The sequence below is a fragment of the Trichoplusia ni genome, chromosome 22 (genome assembly GCF_003590095.1).
Source record: "Trichoplusia ni isolate ovarian cell line Hi5 chromosome 22, tn1, whole genome shotgun sequence".
Taxonomy (NCBI): Eukaryota; Metazoa; Arthropoda; class Insecta; order Lepidoptera; family Noctuidae; genus Trichoplusia; species Trichoplusia ni.
The window spans coordinates 2,473,068-2,489,698 of NC_039499.1; the positions used below are offsets into that span (position 1 = coordinate 2,473,068).

Genomic DNA, 16,631 nt, shown 5'->3' on the forward strand with positions numbered 1-16,631 from the left:
GCCTGACTTCTGTTGATTCGAATATTATTCTTAGTCTGGTTTTGTTGTAGCCAACGTGGATATTAAGTGTTGACGTAATATACGTCACGTCAGATACGATTATTTTGTCGTTAGTTTGTACGATTTATAGTCGCAGAGATTTGATGTTTAGTGGTTTCATAGAGAAAACGTTTCTACGAAAAATGTTGGGCATCTTTATAAATATATTCTTGACGAGTTCGGGAAAGTTATTTCGACTTCGTAGAGAAGAGTTTCATATTACCCTTAATGATTATTAATTTCGCTTCGATATACATTTATTAAACATTATTCCATTGACCTAGAATACATTAGGCGCTTAATAACTTCCATTCTATTGAATTTTGAGGAATTTTCTACCGAAAAATTGATATAAAAAGTGGGCTTTACTCTAGATGAATTTTCCGATTCAGCCGACCGTTTCCATCCGTTATCGGAAAGAGATTTAGGTTACCCCAACTATGGGTAAGAAGCTCAACAAATTCTCACTAAAACAGATTATTTTCTGCTTTATTAGCTGAGCTCGGGTCATTTAACATAGGACAAAAAGATTTAATATTGGCAAACGGTTTAGTTAAGCCATCGCCGGGTTTTTACGGTCTGGTAGACATAATGCTCTATGGATATGGGTGTGTGGTTTACATAATTTTCTAATGAACATAAAATAGACGAAGACTTTTAAAAACATAGTATAGGTTTAAAACAAAAGTTTTGTTGACAATTTCGTCTGGACAAAATGAATGAAAGTTAAATATTATCACACCAAAACTATCGTGTGGAAAAATTCATGTCCAAAACCGACTCCAAAATAGTATTTATTAATGATTATAGACGTTTTTTTCTCAGTTTATTTTCCTTCTAAATTCCATCATTCCCCGTTCCCGTACAATCGCATCCGAATAATTGAATAAAACGTTAGACAGTCACCGACAGTCATGGCCATAAAATTCAGTTATCCTGCTTCTAGATACAAAACAGTATATTTACAGAACTTCGCCCGAGCACCTATTATATTATCTGCAACGAAAGTGTAGCGATCATTTACAGAAACGTGCTGAATAATGTCTTGGTGCAAATGTAAGCGGGCGCGGGAGCGATTCTCATACTATATTTTATTCAATAATTAGCGTTTACTAAAAAATTGTAGTACGTACTTGTTTAAAATAATTAAAACCGAAATAATATTCATTCAGAGGCTCTATTAAGCTCGCTCTGCTGTCTCTACAAAACCGCATATTTTTCAGTTGCTTATAGTTTTACTTCTAGCTTTAACATTCAAATACTTAGCGTCCCACACACCTCCGTCAACTGCTGACCTATTCCAGCCCTAAATCTAAATTTACAAAAAAACAAAACAATATCTTAAAGTCACTCACGAAAACAAACAAAAAATAGCCATTACTTTAGAACAACGTTTCCGCTAGCTCTCTACCCATTTACCACGAGAAAACAAATGGAATGCATTCATCCACGTTACTGGGCTCTCTCTCGTAATAGCCTGATGTATGGAACTGCTTAATAATCTTTCGCCACCTTTACTATCTATCAAGGGCTCTACCAACACATCCTAAAGTGATATTGCAGTTGTGGAAAAGAGAGAGAAAGCGAGATTTTACTCTACTCAGTAACGTGCTGTCTTGCTTTGATAACTGCAAGTCTTACATTATATACCGATTGATCGGTCGTTAGACTTTCTTTGTTTTATCAACCACTATTAAAATAACGAAAACTTTCTCGCTTCTGAGCTTTTTCAATGTTTGTTACTTTAGAACTTCGGTATGGATGAACCGATTTTGTTGATTCTATTTCCCTTTAACGTGAAATAGCTGTCATTTGGTCACAAAAAATAACGATATCAAGTTTTTCACAATAGTTTTTATTTTAAGTCGGTTGTAGATTTTTGTTCTTAAAAAAATGTTATATACTCAGAGATACGATACGGTGTTATTTCCTTCAGCCCCAACTCAACTACAAAGTGTTACTTTAAAGCGAGACTGGTATAAAGGAGGCCTGCCTGCTAATAATAAAGAAGACTATTCCAGTTATTGACGACAGAATCCGCTATTCACGCCATGTACCTGTGCAATTGCAAATTTAGAAATCCTACCTTAAGGGATGGTGGTAGGTCCCGATAATAAGACAACATTTTTTAATATGCACGACAAAGCCAGTGACGAACGACCAATCGATGATTTTTCTTAAAAGCTTTTAAAAGTAAATTGTTTGGAAAATTGTTGGGACTTATTGCGATTAAGTGGAGTTATTTGCCCAATCAAGTGGATAAGTATCTTCCTTGGTTAACGTTTTATGGATGTATAATGACCACTTAAATGGGAGATTCATCTCTAAAATCGTACATCTAATTTAAATAGAAGAAGAAGAGAAGAGCAGAAGTGATAATAACATAAAAAAGTAATCTTTCAAAGAAGAGAGTATATTTGTTTGTTTCCCTATTGCGAAAACAAATATAGATGAAAAAGGATCTTAGCTGAGTAGGCGGAGCTATAAACTTATCAGCCAGTTTTAAAAGTTATCTTTGAGAACAAGACTTCGTAAAAAACACTTAACATAAACTTGATCTGAAACGTGGATCCCTCCACATTCTCTAAAAACTGTTTCTAAACAAATTTTTGATTACAAAACTTAGGTCACAAGAAGGTAAAACAAGGGCCGGCAGGGTGGAAACGAGATGGCGGATTACAGTTCGCTCTATCTCTTTCCCACAATGACAACTTAGCCTTGCAGCATATCAATTCCAAAACAGCTATTTTTTTTTTGTAAAAGTTGGTAGTACAGCCAAGTGTGTTCAATTATGTTTACACTAAGTACAATTTATCATAATTGATCTTTCTTCAATGGAAATCTTATAAATTGTCGTAAAACACTGTTTTGATGTGATTTTGACACCTAGTGCTGATAGAACACGAATTAATCAATTTTAATAGTTTTAGTATTAAAAAGTCATATAATTTTGTCCCTATCAAGTTTTAATGCTGTGTACTTTGGTGCAAATATTGAAGTTAATACTTTTAGTCTGGATAATTATGATTTGTATCATAATACACGGAAAAGTAAGAACAAAATAAATGAAAATAAGAATCGTAAAACACAACACCCCAAAAAAGGTCACGAGAAAAAGTTTATCTTTAGGAAGAGGAAAAACATTTTTAAAACAATTCCTGTCAAAAGGAATTCGTATTTATAAGAAAATAAGGGACTAAGTAGATACTTAACTTCCCATAAGAAGTATGAAATGATAGCCCTTTGTAGATCAAAAAGTTCTCTTAACGTCTAATATTCAAGTGCCTTAATTCTGAAACAAGGTAACATTCGTATTGGCTTACAAGATTAAATTGTTATTTGTATGGCAAGGCTATTAATATTCTGATCTATAAAAGGCTTCAATTGAAGGCATCAAAACGTCACAAATAATTCCATTATTAAAAGTAAAACGAGAGATCGAATTGTAGCCATTTTATCTTCATACAGCAACGATTTGAATTTGGAAACTTGTTAAAAAAGAAAGAAGTGCTATATTAAAACTGCCAGTATTTTTAATTTTTCTTTCTATGAAATAACATTCTTATTTCGAAGATTATTTCTTGATTTAAAAACAAATGAAAACAGTTTGTTCTTGATTACATAAAGATATCATTAGCAATGTGACGTAATATCTTGTAATTTCCTTCTACAAGAATATATAATATAAATATAATATAAATATAAATCTTGGGACAACTCACACATGGTTATCTGATCCCAAGCTAAGCAGAGCTTGTGTTATGGTAACCAGACAACTGATAAACTTACTTATATATTTCTAAATACATAAATAATATAGATAAATTACACCCAGACACAGAACAAATGATGGTGCTCATCACACGAACATTTGTTCTGGGTGGGAATCGAACCCACGACCTCCGCTATAGCAGTCAGGGTCACTAACCACTAGACCAACAGGCCAGTCATCTGATCAGAAGATCTTTAACCTCATAATTATTCTCTAGGCATACACAAGGCCTACTTAACGCCTATTACATAAAATCTACATGTCAGAACATCTGTAGTATCGGTTAATCCTCGATGCTTTCATGAATATGCAAGAACTGATTGTAATTCTTGATGAGGTAAGGTTAACCTGATCGAAGGTCTTGATATTAAACACTTTTTAAATAATCCGACCTTCGATTCGTAATCTGGAAGCCATTGAAATTATGTCAAGGGCAAAGATGTGGTATTAAATGTTTTGAATTAAGCGTTTTCATGTTCGATGTATTTAATTCTGGAAATGGTTCAAATCAAGTTACTTTTAACCTTCGTAACGTAGTTTTTATTGACTATCAAAAGGGTGTTATAAAATGTTCGGTGACGACTAGAATGTTCTTTAATAAATTTTAAGTTCATAAGCTCAAGAGTTTCAAATGAAAATTTATTACCGAAAAAAAAACTGCCCCAATTTCTTCGGTAGGAGATCCAAATTAAATTAGACCTTATACGTGTTACATCAAGGTTATTATTGGTCTATAACAATCAGTCCTGGTCGATGTTTATCATGGTTGGTCTGTCGACAGCTGATTGGGGATGCCTATGTATAATTTATGAGCTCGTTTTGACTTTCCGGTTGAATTCGTTTAATGTTCAAATAGGTCTGGTTTTGTAAAAAGCTTTTCAATTGTGATTGTGATGTGGTCATCAATTGTGAGGAATTCGTAAATTACGAAAATAGTCGTTTTTCTATTTAGACGTTGACAAAACGGCTTCCATGTTGTCTGAGGGTTTTTATGCTTTTGATAAGATTAAGAAAATTCTTTCCAATAAAAAATGTAATCAACGTTTTTGTTTGAACTCCTAAAATATTGCCTATTGTTTTGCCGAGTCATTTTCATCCAACAAACTCTGAACGAATAACTAGCCTCAGGATTTTTGGGAACAAATGCTTAGCACGACCCATATTTCCTAATGTTTATGTCAGATTCGCTTTTCATTTTATCGCTGAGTAAGTTTTGCTGTGTAATAGTGATTCATGAAATTCTAAATCTCATCTAGATTTGCTTTTATTCAGGCTCCAAGGTTTTGTTGTATGACGTAAGCGTAATTTCTCTCCCCAGAAAGTAGGTTTGCCGAGAAAAGTTTCGTCTCAATTTGAGGAGGTTGACACAACAATCCGTCTGAGTGTTGTGACAAATGGATATTTCTTTTTAATGTGTTGCTTAAAATATGTATTTTCTTTGGAATTGTATCTCCATCTTGAAAATATTTTTTTAGACTTGAAGAGGTCCTCAATTATTTTTAATGACATCGTAGTTTTATTTGGAACAGTTATTTTTGTAAATAGTCTATTAAAATATACATTTTTTCATCGTTTTTCATACTGTAATTGAATCAAAGTGTAGTTACTCTCTACTAAAATCTACTTACCTCTTTGATGCTTACATTTTCAATTTACCGTATCGAGTCGGTTTTTCGATTAGTTTTCATACATTTTTGCTATTTTCTCTCACATTTCTTGCTGAATACCTTCCGGCGGGGTCTGGACAGACGTTTTACAATACAATTTATTGTACAGACACCCGTTAAGGTTCATTCACTGTGTTGTGAGGTGAATGCTAATGTATCGATCTAGCTGTACCAGTTCGATTGATAGCTTCTAGAAATGCTATAGCGATGTTGTAAGACAACGGAATATATTTCTTGCATTGCTGATAGTCTTTTGCTTTATATTTTCTGAGTCGGACCTATTCCCTTTACACCTTTCGGTATTAACCTATCGTAATAACATAAAATGAAGAAAAAAGAGAGGTATACTGAAGTCAAACAAACATTACGCAAACAATTGGAACCAGGAATTCAATTTTGCAATTTGACGAAAACTTTTTCAATTTCGCAACATACGGTATTGTTAATAACTTGATTTATTTCATCATTTTATAAAGTGACGTCTCTTTTAGATGACGCCAACGATAATATCAATAATGCTATAGAAACAGATTATCAGACTGCAGTATCTATATTAGCGCATGTTCTATTACTTAATCACAATCTGTGGCGTGGGCAGAGGAAGTCCCACATGACAGTGGTATTGGCGATTACGAACCTTATCCTTTTGTCATAAGAGCGATTTTGTTAAAAACTAGCCGGGATGTATGTGATTATATGAAGTTAGTTTAATTTATAGTCTTTTCCTGACTTTTGATTCGAGACTCTGCTTAGACTGTCTTGAGAATGTATTTAATAATGTAACAGACTTTTCATGAAATTTACGAGTTCAAAAACCAAGACAAACTTATGATTTTGCTATAGTTTTTGATAAAAGAGGCAAAGAAGTTGTCAAATGTTTAAGATAAAGGTTCAATAAAATATACTGGAATAAAAATCTAAATTGACAGCTGTCATTCTGACCGATACATTTTTGTCAATACACACGAGGTGCAGGTTCGATCCCAATGCTGGCAGAGTACCAATGTGTCTTTTTCAAAGTAATATGTAGTTTCTAATTTTTTCTAAGACACCACTGAAAAACGGCGACGGAAAAAATCATGAGGAAACTAGATTACAAATATGTTTTGGAATCTGTAATCACCAACCCGCAGTGAGCTAAAGTGGTGATCAATGCCCAACCTTTTTATATGAGAAGAGGACTGTGCCCAGCAGTGGGAAGAATAAATTTTGTGGTTCTGTAGTCAATTCCTAAGCTACAATTCTAAGTTAGAGATTTTTACTTTACATTTGTTAAACCTATTGATTTAACATTAACGAGCAGTTGTTTTAGAACGAGTTTAACCTCAATATTAATGTAATTATCGTTTCCCTGTGTTTGTTGTTTAAACTTTTATGGGTCATTGATACAGATTGAATCTGACTAACCTTTATAATTTCATATTTACGATACGTACTGATTGGAAAGGTTTTCAAGCTTTTAACGTAGCCAATAAAGATAGAAACTAAGTCATCTATTTAAAGCAGTATAGGTACAAGACTTTATAAATATTGATAGTATCTAAATATTAGTGATGAACCTGTTCTTCAAAGAGATTATTTTTATAAGTGTGTTGCAATAGTCAATGAGTATGATAGTCAAACATGATATTGAAAGCAGAAGATACCTAAAATAAAACTCGTCATTATTTGTTACTACAGCGACAACAAAAATACATCATTTACAAAAATTTCAACTGCCTATTTATCAGGGTTTATGAAGTTGACCAGATGACAGACGGTCAGACAGCGATGCCTTAGAAAAGGGCTCCGTATTTCTACGGATACGAAAACCGAAAACATCTTCCCCGGTAAATATTGGTTAACTGTTAAATATATTCAAGTCAGTGCACTGAAATGACATTCAAATTATTGTTGGGCTTCAAAAAATCATGTAGCGTACGTATACAAGTACTTAAGTATATACTTATTTCAAAATATCTACAGTACTAGGTACATCCTTGCTTGCCGTTATCAGTTATGTAAATTGCCACAAACTTTCACACGTTCGGGATAAACGACGATATTTAACTGGGTTATCTTTTAATACGTTTTTAGCTGATACGGGCCGTATCTCCGACGGTTACCGCTTCAATTTGTAATTAAAACTTTTTGCTTCATGTTACGAATTTTGAGTTGCTATTCTGTTATTTCTTTTTGTAGATACAAAGATGTATGATTTTATAAGCTTAGTTAAAGCTCTTTTTACTTCTCCCAGATGATTTAAAGGGATAGTGTATTTTAACGACTATATAAATTAATGGCGATCGTTTCAGTAAAGCTCATTAATTTATAGTACTACTTACATTATGAACCATTATTATAAAATAAACAGTTTAGTTATTAGCATGAAATGAAACAGCTAGGAATTTAAATGGAAATTAGAGTTCGTGGAAAAGCTCCTACCTCAAATAAAGCAAGGAGGTCTAGATCAAAAAGACCGACGACTAAACCCATCTAATTAAATAAATGAAATCCGGTATAACCGTCATTTTATTCTTTATTTAAATTCAAAATCCCTATTCTCTTCCAGTTCGTTAAATGACGATAACAAAAAAAGAACGCTTTCTTAATTCAAATTATGAAAATATTAGACGTTACGTTCATTAAGATATTGTAATAAGTATTAATTCATATTTGGAATATAAATGGCTCACGTTGAAGTTAATGAAAGCTTCCCCTTACTTGGCAGTAATTCCTTGCGTGATTAAATCAATACGTTAAGAGGAGACCTTGGGCGTAAGTAATTTGGTTGTTTGATTACCTTAATGTGTATACGAAACGTGTAATTATAAGTTTATTAATAACATTGACTTACATTTTGAAATTATGTTATGATTAAATAATGTTCTTAGAATATTGTAACAAGATTATTGTGTAACAGAAGTGAACCAAGAAGTTCCAATTCAGTTATGACAGATTAAACTTTCAGTCGTACGGAAAAAAACTTTTTTTTTTTAATTTTCTATAGCTCCTTATACAGTCTTTTCAGGTTTGTACCTGTCCTTATACAGCCAATTTAAAGGCCTAAACTCACGTTGATTAGTCTTCAGGTTAACAGTCGTGATGTTCGTGCTAACAAGCAAACGTGTGTTGCTGGCTTGTTAGCGTTTGATAGAGATTCTACTTCAATAACGAACCTCTATGTACGTATATTTGAAATTCTGAATCATGCAAATGTGAATAAAGAATTGAGTTACTAGTCTAAAAAACATAATGTAGGTAGGTAATTGATTTTTGATGTTGGACGTAACTTCGATCCCTTATCAGCATTGATAACTTAGGTTTATGATCGTTGGATTTCAGAGTCAAATGACAGTTTCAAATCCCGGAACACAGCATTGTCTATTTGTTGTATTAAATTATCCGTAATCTGAGAATCTTCAAGGGTTTATAAACTAAGGATTCCACGAAAACATTAACCATATCAGTAAGAAATTGATTGTTTTCTTGAAAATATAAACATGTTTGTTAGACTTAGTAACATAATACCTTATACAATCTTTTGACGCAATTCACGCATATTAGGATTTATTGTCACTAACCCAGTAATACGTAGGTACACAATACTTATATGATTATGTTGGTGATACGTAAATGTCACTTCGAATCTGACGTATAATTGCCGACGTCACCAAGGAGTTCGAATTTCAAGGCTGGCTGTAAAATTGGCAATTTAGAAGTTAAATTTGATACTTTCGAATAAAGATGTTTTAAATTTAGAATGAAACTGCCAGCTCTCACTGGCAACAAAGTAGTTGCAGGACAGATTTGAAAAAACAAATTTGTTTTTCGGCGACGACTCTCAGATCAACCCTACGTCGTGGAGTAACAAATAAAATTGATTTGTCTTAGTTGGAAGACAATTGCAAGACTGTTTTGTTGCCGGTTGGCATTCTTATTATAAGGATTTGTGAGATAAAAATAATGACAATATACTTTGTTTCTTTTATTAAGTTAAGAAAATAATGCGTATTATTTTAGTTCACATAATTTCTTTTGACGATCCAATCCGTCAGTGCTCCACGTAATGGAGCATAATTTATCATAATGTGTTATAGCATTGTAGTCGTTGTAGTTATTAGTATAAATACGATAATGGCTTGTGTCATTACCGTAGACATCGCGTGTGATCGGTCTCTTCACATGTTTTTCCGATAATTCTATTTACGTATGATGTTTTATTTCCATCTCAGTAACGTTTATCTGAATAAAATATGTGTGGAAAAAACGTCAGTATTCAAATATAGGGCTTTAACAAACACGGTATATTGACATTATCAAACGCGGATTCTATATACGAATACAGTTGATTTATCATATAAAACAGTTATATGGTAGGTAAAACAAACTGCAGAAAAGTAAATAAACTGCTTTGTGCAAAAATATTGGAAATTCGGATAAAGAACTTGTAAACTCTAAAACAACATAACCGATAAACAGAATCGAAAAAAGAGAAATAATAAAAGTGCCATGGTTTACCTTGCATCTGACCAACAGTGAGTGATGTGAGTAGAAAAATATTTACCTGTAAAAAAAGAAGAAAAACATGAGTCAAATTATATGTCACATAAAAATAAATACATGGATACAACTTTACAAAAGACAGGAAGAAACTATAATATAAAAGAGATTTGTTGCTTGATTTGAACTTTGACTTTAGTACCGTATTGCTATACTTCCAACAGTTCCAACCGCCTAATAAAATTAAGGGCAACTAAACAATTTCACAATCACGATCAATCAACACGGCAACTGCGCCCCTATGAAATATGTAGGTCTTGGTAACGATTTGGACGTGAGATAACAAAGAGGTTTCATGTACACACTACCAACGTAATAATATATTATGTTATTATGTTGGTAGTGAGATAAAACACGATTGTACGGAACTTGGGAATGTGACGTGAACGATAAATGTGTTTTCACGAAGCGACGTTCCATTTTCGGTTGTCTTTTTGAATGTAGAATGTTTTACCTGTTTTAATGTTTGCGTTCATAAATAAAGATGAAAGTTTTGAAAGTTGAAGTTATTAATGGAATCATCGAAATCGAAGCCTTATACATTTATTTTTTAAGAACAATAAAAATTAAAAATAGGTTTAATTCTTTACGCGAAAAATAAATAATTATTGATTAAAATAGGCATATTTTCATGGAATTTAACTGTCGAGATCCGTTTAAAATTTTCAAATAATGTAGCATAATAACATTAATAACTTAAAAAAGACAAGTTATATTTTCTTTTTGAATGTTTTTGTTTTTAATATGTTCGTGGCCTACTAGCTCGTATTTACATTTAAAGTGTTTTGTTAGAGGATCTAAGATAATACAGTTAGTCATGCTGTTAAATATTTATAATAAGATAAAATATGCGTCTGAGTATAACCTTGATATAGTTAGACTTTTTGAAAATGTTTTATTAATGTCTTTGACATACATATTTATGTAACAATCTTCGCCAGTCTTTATTATTTTCAGCCTTTTAGATAAGCTGAATAATTGCCAGTAAGTAATCTATCTCAGAATAATATTTTGTGATAAATGAGGTCCACATTTATACCGTCGCGGCTTTCTAAGGTAACCTTTCTTACTCATAAAATATCCAAATCAATACAGATTACACAAAAAAGTAAGCATTTTCAATTGAACGTACTTCACAATTATTACCATAGCCTAAACCACAACTGCCCAAAAAAAAAACCGACAGATCTGTCACAAAAAAAAAACAATTGCAACAATTCGAAAAAAGAATGTCAAAGTCACACACTACACTACGTTCTGAACTAGTTAAACAAAACGCACGTTTGTCGTTTCCAACGGAAACAAACTGTTAACGATCACGTGAGAACTGCTCTAGTTGTAGTCAGTTGTAGAGACGATTCTGTTCAAGGCCGTTATAACACATTGTCTCATTAGTGCACTCAATGCAGTTGTGACGCTATTAAATTAAACTAACGGTTTCCTGGTTGTTAGTTCTGGATGTTTCTGTTATGTTGTATCCCGGAGCGTGCTGTGTCGTAAGGTAAGGCTATGTTGTTTGAAATTGTTATGTTGAGTTTGTCTTTTTTATAATGTTTGTTGTTGTCTCGGTAGTTTCCAATACTGTTTATATACAAATACTTAGTTCCTACAAACTTCACAAATTTTCGTCTTGGCGGACATACAATTTCAAATCATTCGAGTAGGTTTTATGTTACCTAAATCATTTTATAATGATGCTATTGATATTCAATAACAATCATTATATAACCACTTTATCAAATAAATACATTTATTTCTACTAAAACGAGTACATTTCGAAACTCTCCGCAATCCTCATGATAATAAACATGTTTGTTATACCCGCATTTAGCAAATTTTCACATATAATCTCCGTGATTGATTACACGTTATCAGAAAGTTTTGAGACAAAGATTAAGTACTGTCTACATAAGTATTATATCTTCGCTTACAATATTTACGACTCATGACGTTGATTGATTGATGGGAAACCAATGATAGGAAGTGGGGCGGAGTATACTCGTAACGATTTGACACGAATATCGAGTTCTGTAGAAAATAGTCGATTTAGAACATTACAGTTCTTGGTTATGTCAATTGTATGAGGTTGACTAGGTTGTATGAAAACGGATTTAATTATAAAGCATTTGGCATTTGGTACAAAAATAGGCTATATTTTTTTTGTTGAAAAGTAAATGTTTAAAGCAACAACTGCTTAGCCTCGATTTTTATTTATTTTAATAGCAACGACATAAATAAATCAACTGTGAAGATTCGTGATCTAAATGGTGGTAGACAGACTGACAGCGGTGCCTCAATGATAAAGTTCTGAGTTTACTTTTAAGATACGGAACCCTACAACCTACGTTTCTATTTCATTCAAAAGCCTCTTCTAGACATCTTGAAGAACGTGTAGGTACCCAAAACAAAAGCACATGTTCCGCTACTCGCTAATGGAAAGGCATCCCAAGTATAAACCGGTTACCTGTTGTCCGATAGACGTCCGCTTGTAAACATTCAAAGACCCCTTTATGCTTTGGCAAGCACGTTAAGCCATTACTGTTCCTGACTGTCACACGTTAATCTTTAACAGTAGTCACCTAAGTCTGATGTCACAATGGAATACTGCATGAAGTAGATATATTTTGTTATGGAGGTTGTATTAATAATACAATGTAATACGCTCTAAAATTATCATAACTCAGTATTTTGCAGAATGGAAAAGTCTGGATGCGGAGTAGATTTTGAAAATTAAAGAGATATGGATTTAGACAGACGAGGAAGTCTAACAAACAGCCTTTCTAAGGGGTATATTCTTGCCCAGAAACTGGGTTGAGGCGGTTAGATATTCAGACGCTTCTTGTCATCGTGTTTCACTGGTTGCATTAAGGAAAGGGCTAGGTTGATGATGAGAAACGTTATAAAATACTTAACTTTTTATTTAATATATTATTGTAAAAATCTAGTTTCCCTACATTCCCAGTTGTATTGTTCAAATGAAACAATGATAGATAACTTCGCTCTACTGATTCAACGAAACATTGTTCTATGTAAAACGAATTTGATTTGACCAATGTCATCAAGTAATGACGTCACGAGCCCACGACCTACAATGTAAGTCTTCTAGTCTCTAGAGACAGTTTCCAATAAGACTGTATTTGTATCTTGGCTGTATATTTGATTGACTTAAGACAGGAACAATTCTGGCATAAAAAAAAAGTAATCGACCTATCCATAGACTGAAAGTAAATTTTAGTATCTAAAAATCCTTTAAAAATGCGAACATCTCGATAATAACTGACGAATCGAATTGAATAAAAAAGAAGCAATCGATATTAATTTTAATAATATAAAAACAAATTAAGAATGTCAGCCTTTAACTTACAATCATATTAAAATAAATGGCTTTTAAAATAGCCGACAACACATTTTAAAATAACATAGTCCCATTCCTAGAACTCTCGTTCTCAATTCAAATAGCTTTGAATATTTAATTTTGGAATGTCTATTTGTTGCCGTATTAACGCTGCTAAAAAATTAAGCCAATAAGGGTGCATATTTTATCTGTGAGGGATGTTTTGCAATTTGTCTCTCATTATGTTTTTCAATTTCGGTCATTGTTATTTTTACGAGCAGATTATTCAGCTGAATAAATTATATCGTTTTAAGTATTCGACACATTAAAGTTTTTGCTTCTATTATTGAGAAGACTGCTTATAAATTATTGATTATAAGACTATTTTGCATCACAGCAGTTAATTTCAGCTATATCCAATAAATATAACTATTAAAAAAAAACTACTTTTATATCAAAAAACGTATGTGAAAAACTAGACGTACAATATCTTAATTGAAGTTAGTTAGCTTAGCTTACATAACAATGAGATCAACTAGTACTTAGACCAAATTTTTTAAATCCAATTTACATGACACAAACATACAATTGTTCATATTTGAATTCACCCTTCACTCAAAACGTCGGACACGGTCAGTTCGACGACGCAAATTATGTGAACACAATACATTGCTTGTTACAAGTGACAATGGTACCGTAAGCTACAGACCGAGGCAACCATGTCAAGGTGTTTCCCTATTACAGTTTTGACACGGACTAGACATCAATGGGCAATGAATTGACCTGAATGTATGTAGTTATAATTTGTAATTATCGTATTGTATGAGTAGATAATTCCGATAGTAGTTTATTATTTGTTTGGCGTGTTCCCGTCATTCTAAATGACATAAGAAATAAAAAAAATGTCTGAGTCGGCTAACTTCGAAACGCTAAATAGAATGAGCTGTACATGCCGTGCAATTTGATTAAAATCGGTTAAGAATACCTTTTTATATGTTCCTTTTTCCCAAAAGAAGAAATAAAAGGACCATTGTTTATGCATGCTAACTTGCAGCTTGACAATTTACCGAAGTTATTCAACAGTATTCAATTTTACGAAAATCATCTACTTGTGGGTCTGGTACAATACCTAGATACATATTCGTGAGTATCTTATTAGCATAATTTACATCTCCAACATGTTTAAATTACGCGTGAAATACTAATACAGGTACTTACCTAGCTGGCATGGTAAATAAATCACGAGAGATGTTCAAGATATTTTTTACACAAATTTTACGGGCCGAATGTGTGTTATTATTTTTATCATAGAAACAGTACTGAAATTAACAGTTGGATAACAACATGTTTTGGTATTCATCTGATGATAAACTTAGCAAAGCCGAAGAATCGTTGGTTCATCGCAAAAATATTAAAAGCGTGAAGGTTTACCTCTTTGATTGCAATAGGTACACCTAGAATTTATAACTAAGTCATGTTGTGACTTAGACATTTCTTCAATAATCGAAACAGTACACAACAATGTTTAGTGTTAGTCAGGCAATTATCTTAAAAAGCGTATAAATTATATTGACCTTTAGGTAGTGGTGATAAATGTACCTAATCCTAACAGTAATACAATATTTTATTTCAAAGGATTGAAGGATATTTCACAAATACAAGCGGCATCCCGCGGTTTCACTTGTGTAATTACCATATTAATGGAAACAAGAGGATGAAATATAGCCCATGTTATGCAATGATTATGTAGCTATCCGTTGGTAAAAGAAATTTTAAAATCGATTCAATAGTTTTAGTGGTAAAGAGTGACAAACAGACAGAAAGTTTCTAAAATATAAGTAAGAAATAATAAATGATCCAACGACAAAGCAAAGGCTTTTATCATAAGAGGACTTAGTTCATAATCCTGCCTGCATTATACTTATTAATTTAAACTTAAAGTGTGCTCATAAAGGAGTTTTCTATCCAAGGCGCCCGTTGGGAAAATAATGAAGACTTTTCTTGGAACTTCATAGTAAACTGTACTGAAAAGTTTCATCGTGAAACACGTGCTGTACTTTAGTACGCCTTAAATATAAAATTAAGTATGTATTGAATCTATTTTGTATGAAGATTTGTCGCGAAATATCAACAACGATAAGTAATCTTGCAGTCGCTACATTACATGATCTTTAAATCGCTTTTCAAATCACCAAAACTTGCTAATCCCTATATTATTTGTACACGTAATCCACATTGTATTTAATTTAAGTAAGTAAACCTCGAACATTTAAAACTGAAACTAATAAAACCAAGTACACCATGTTATCGCAAACCAAAACGCCCGCTTTACTCAAACGGGCAATATGGGGCATTGACGTCAAACTTTTCGCATTAGAAACTTTTACTAGGTCTCGGTCGGCGATCGAGGGGTGCACGCGGAAATGGTACTTATACTATGCGGTTTACGAATCGAATTCCTATGGATATTGGACATGTGACGTAAGAACTACGAATTTACCCTGTCTGCACCGTACACCGCCTGCAATGTATCAGATGTGACGCAAATTGTTCAGCAAACATGCACGTTTAAGTTGAAATGCACTGCTTTGGTATTTAGGTCGACGAAAATAGGTTTATTTGCGATAAGTTTAATATATGACAGTGTTTTCTTGCTATTTGGTGAGGATTAATGGATTTTGTCTTCGTGATAGCTGCAATAAGTGAGGATTGCTAAACTCTTGAGACTTTTGTGTTGTAAATTACGTGGACATGTCATGGTGTACCAGAATTGTCTCGTAGTTATAAAACAAGGTACATATCGTTTCTCTAATCTATGACGTTCCGTTGTGTTTGATAAAGGTTAATACGTCAGTATAGAATAATCAGGGAGTTTCCCCGCTAATAATAGAATTGATTCAGATTTAAGATATCTATGTAACCTGTCATATTGTCCATCACACTTACATATCTGAGGAAAATCTCAAAATATAATACCTCTTTTTGATCCCTCAGATTGAATACACAATTTAAAGTGAGTACTTTTCTTTATAACTCTACTTTTGTAGTCGTAGGTATGTAAAGTTTTCTAACATTTTAAATTATGCCCGAATTATTTTCAAGTAATTTAGGACAGCGTTTTTAAAATGAATTCCTAATATTCCAGGGACCCGTTGGTAATTTATTCCGAAACTCCAGAACATGTTTGTGGAAATTTCTCATCGGCTCGTTTTGCGGGGGCGTTGGGATTATGGTGATTACCCTTAATGGGATACTTACGTTATTGATTATGTGGTTT

The 16,631-nt window shown here is 32.9% G+C and overlaps 1 protein-coding gene across 2 annotated transcripts in view; it reads right to left on the minus strand.

Annotated features, from left to right (window-relative positions):
* The window catches only part of LOC113504582 (protein Tob1), a 47,950-nt gene that overhangs the window by 12,312 nt on the left and 19,007 nt on the right, over positions 1-16,631 (minus strand). The window contains exon 1 of one of the 2 annotated variants that reach the window (XM_026886952.1): positions 9,979-10,017. The exons of the other annotated variant lie outside the window; for it this stretch is intronic. Coding sequence (XP_026742753.1) covers positions 9,979-9,985 — 7 coding nt within the window. The 5' untranslated portion in view covers positions 9,986-10,017. Of the gene's footprint in view, positions 1-9,978; positions 10,018-16,631 lie in introns of those variants that run through there. 2 annotated transcript variants of the gene reach the window in all.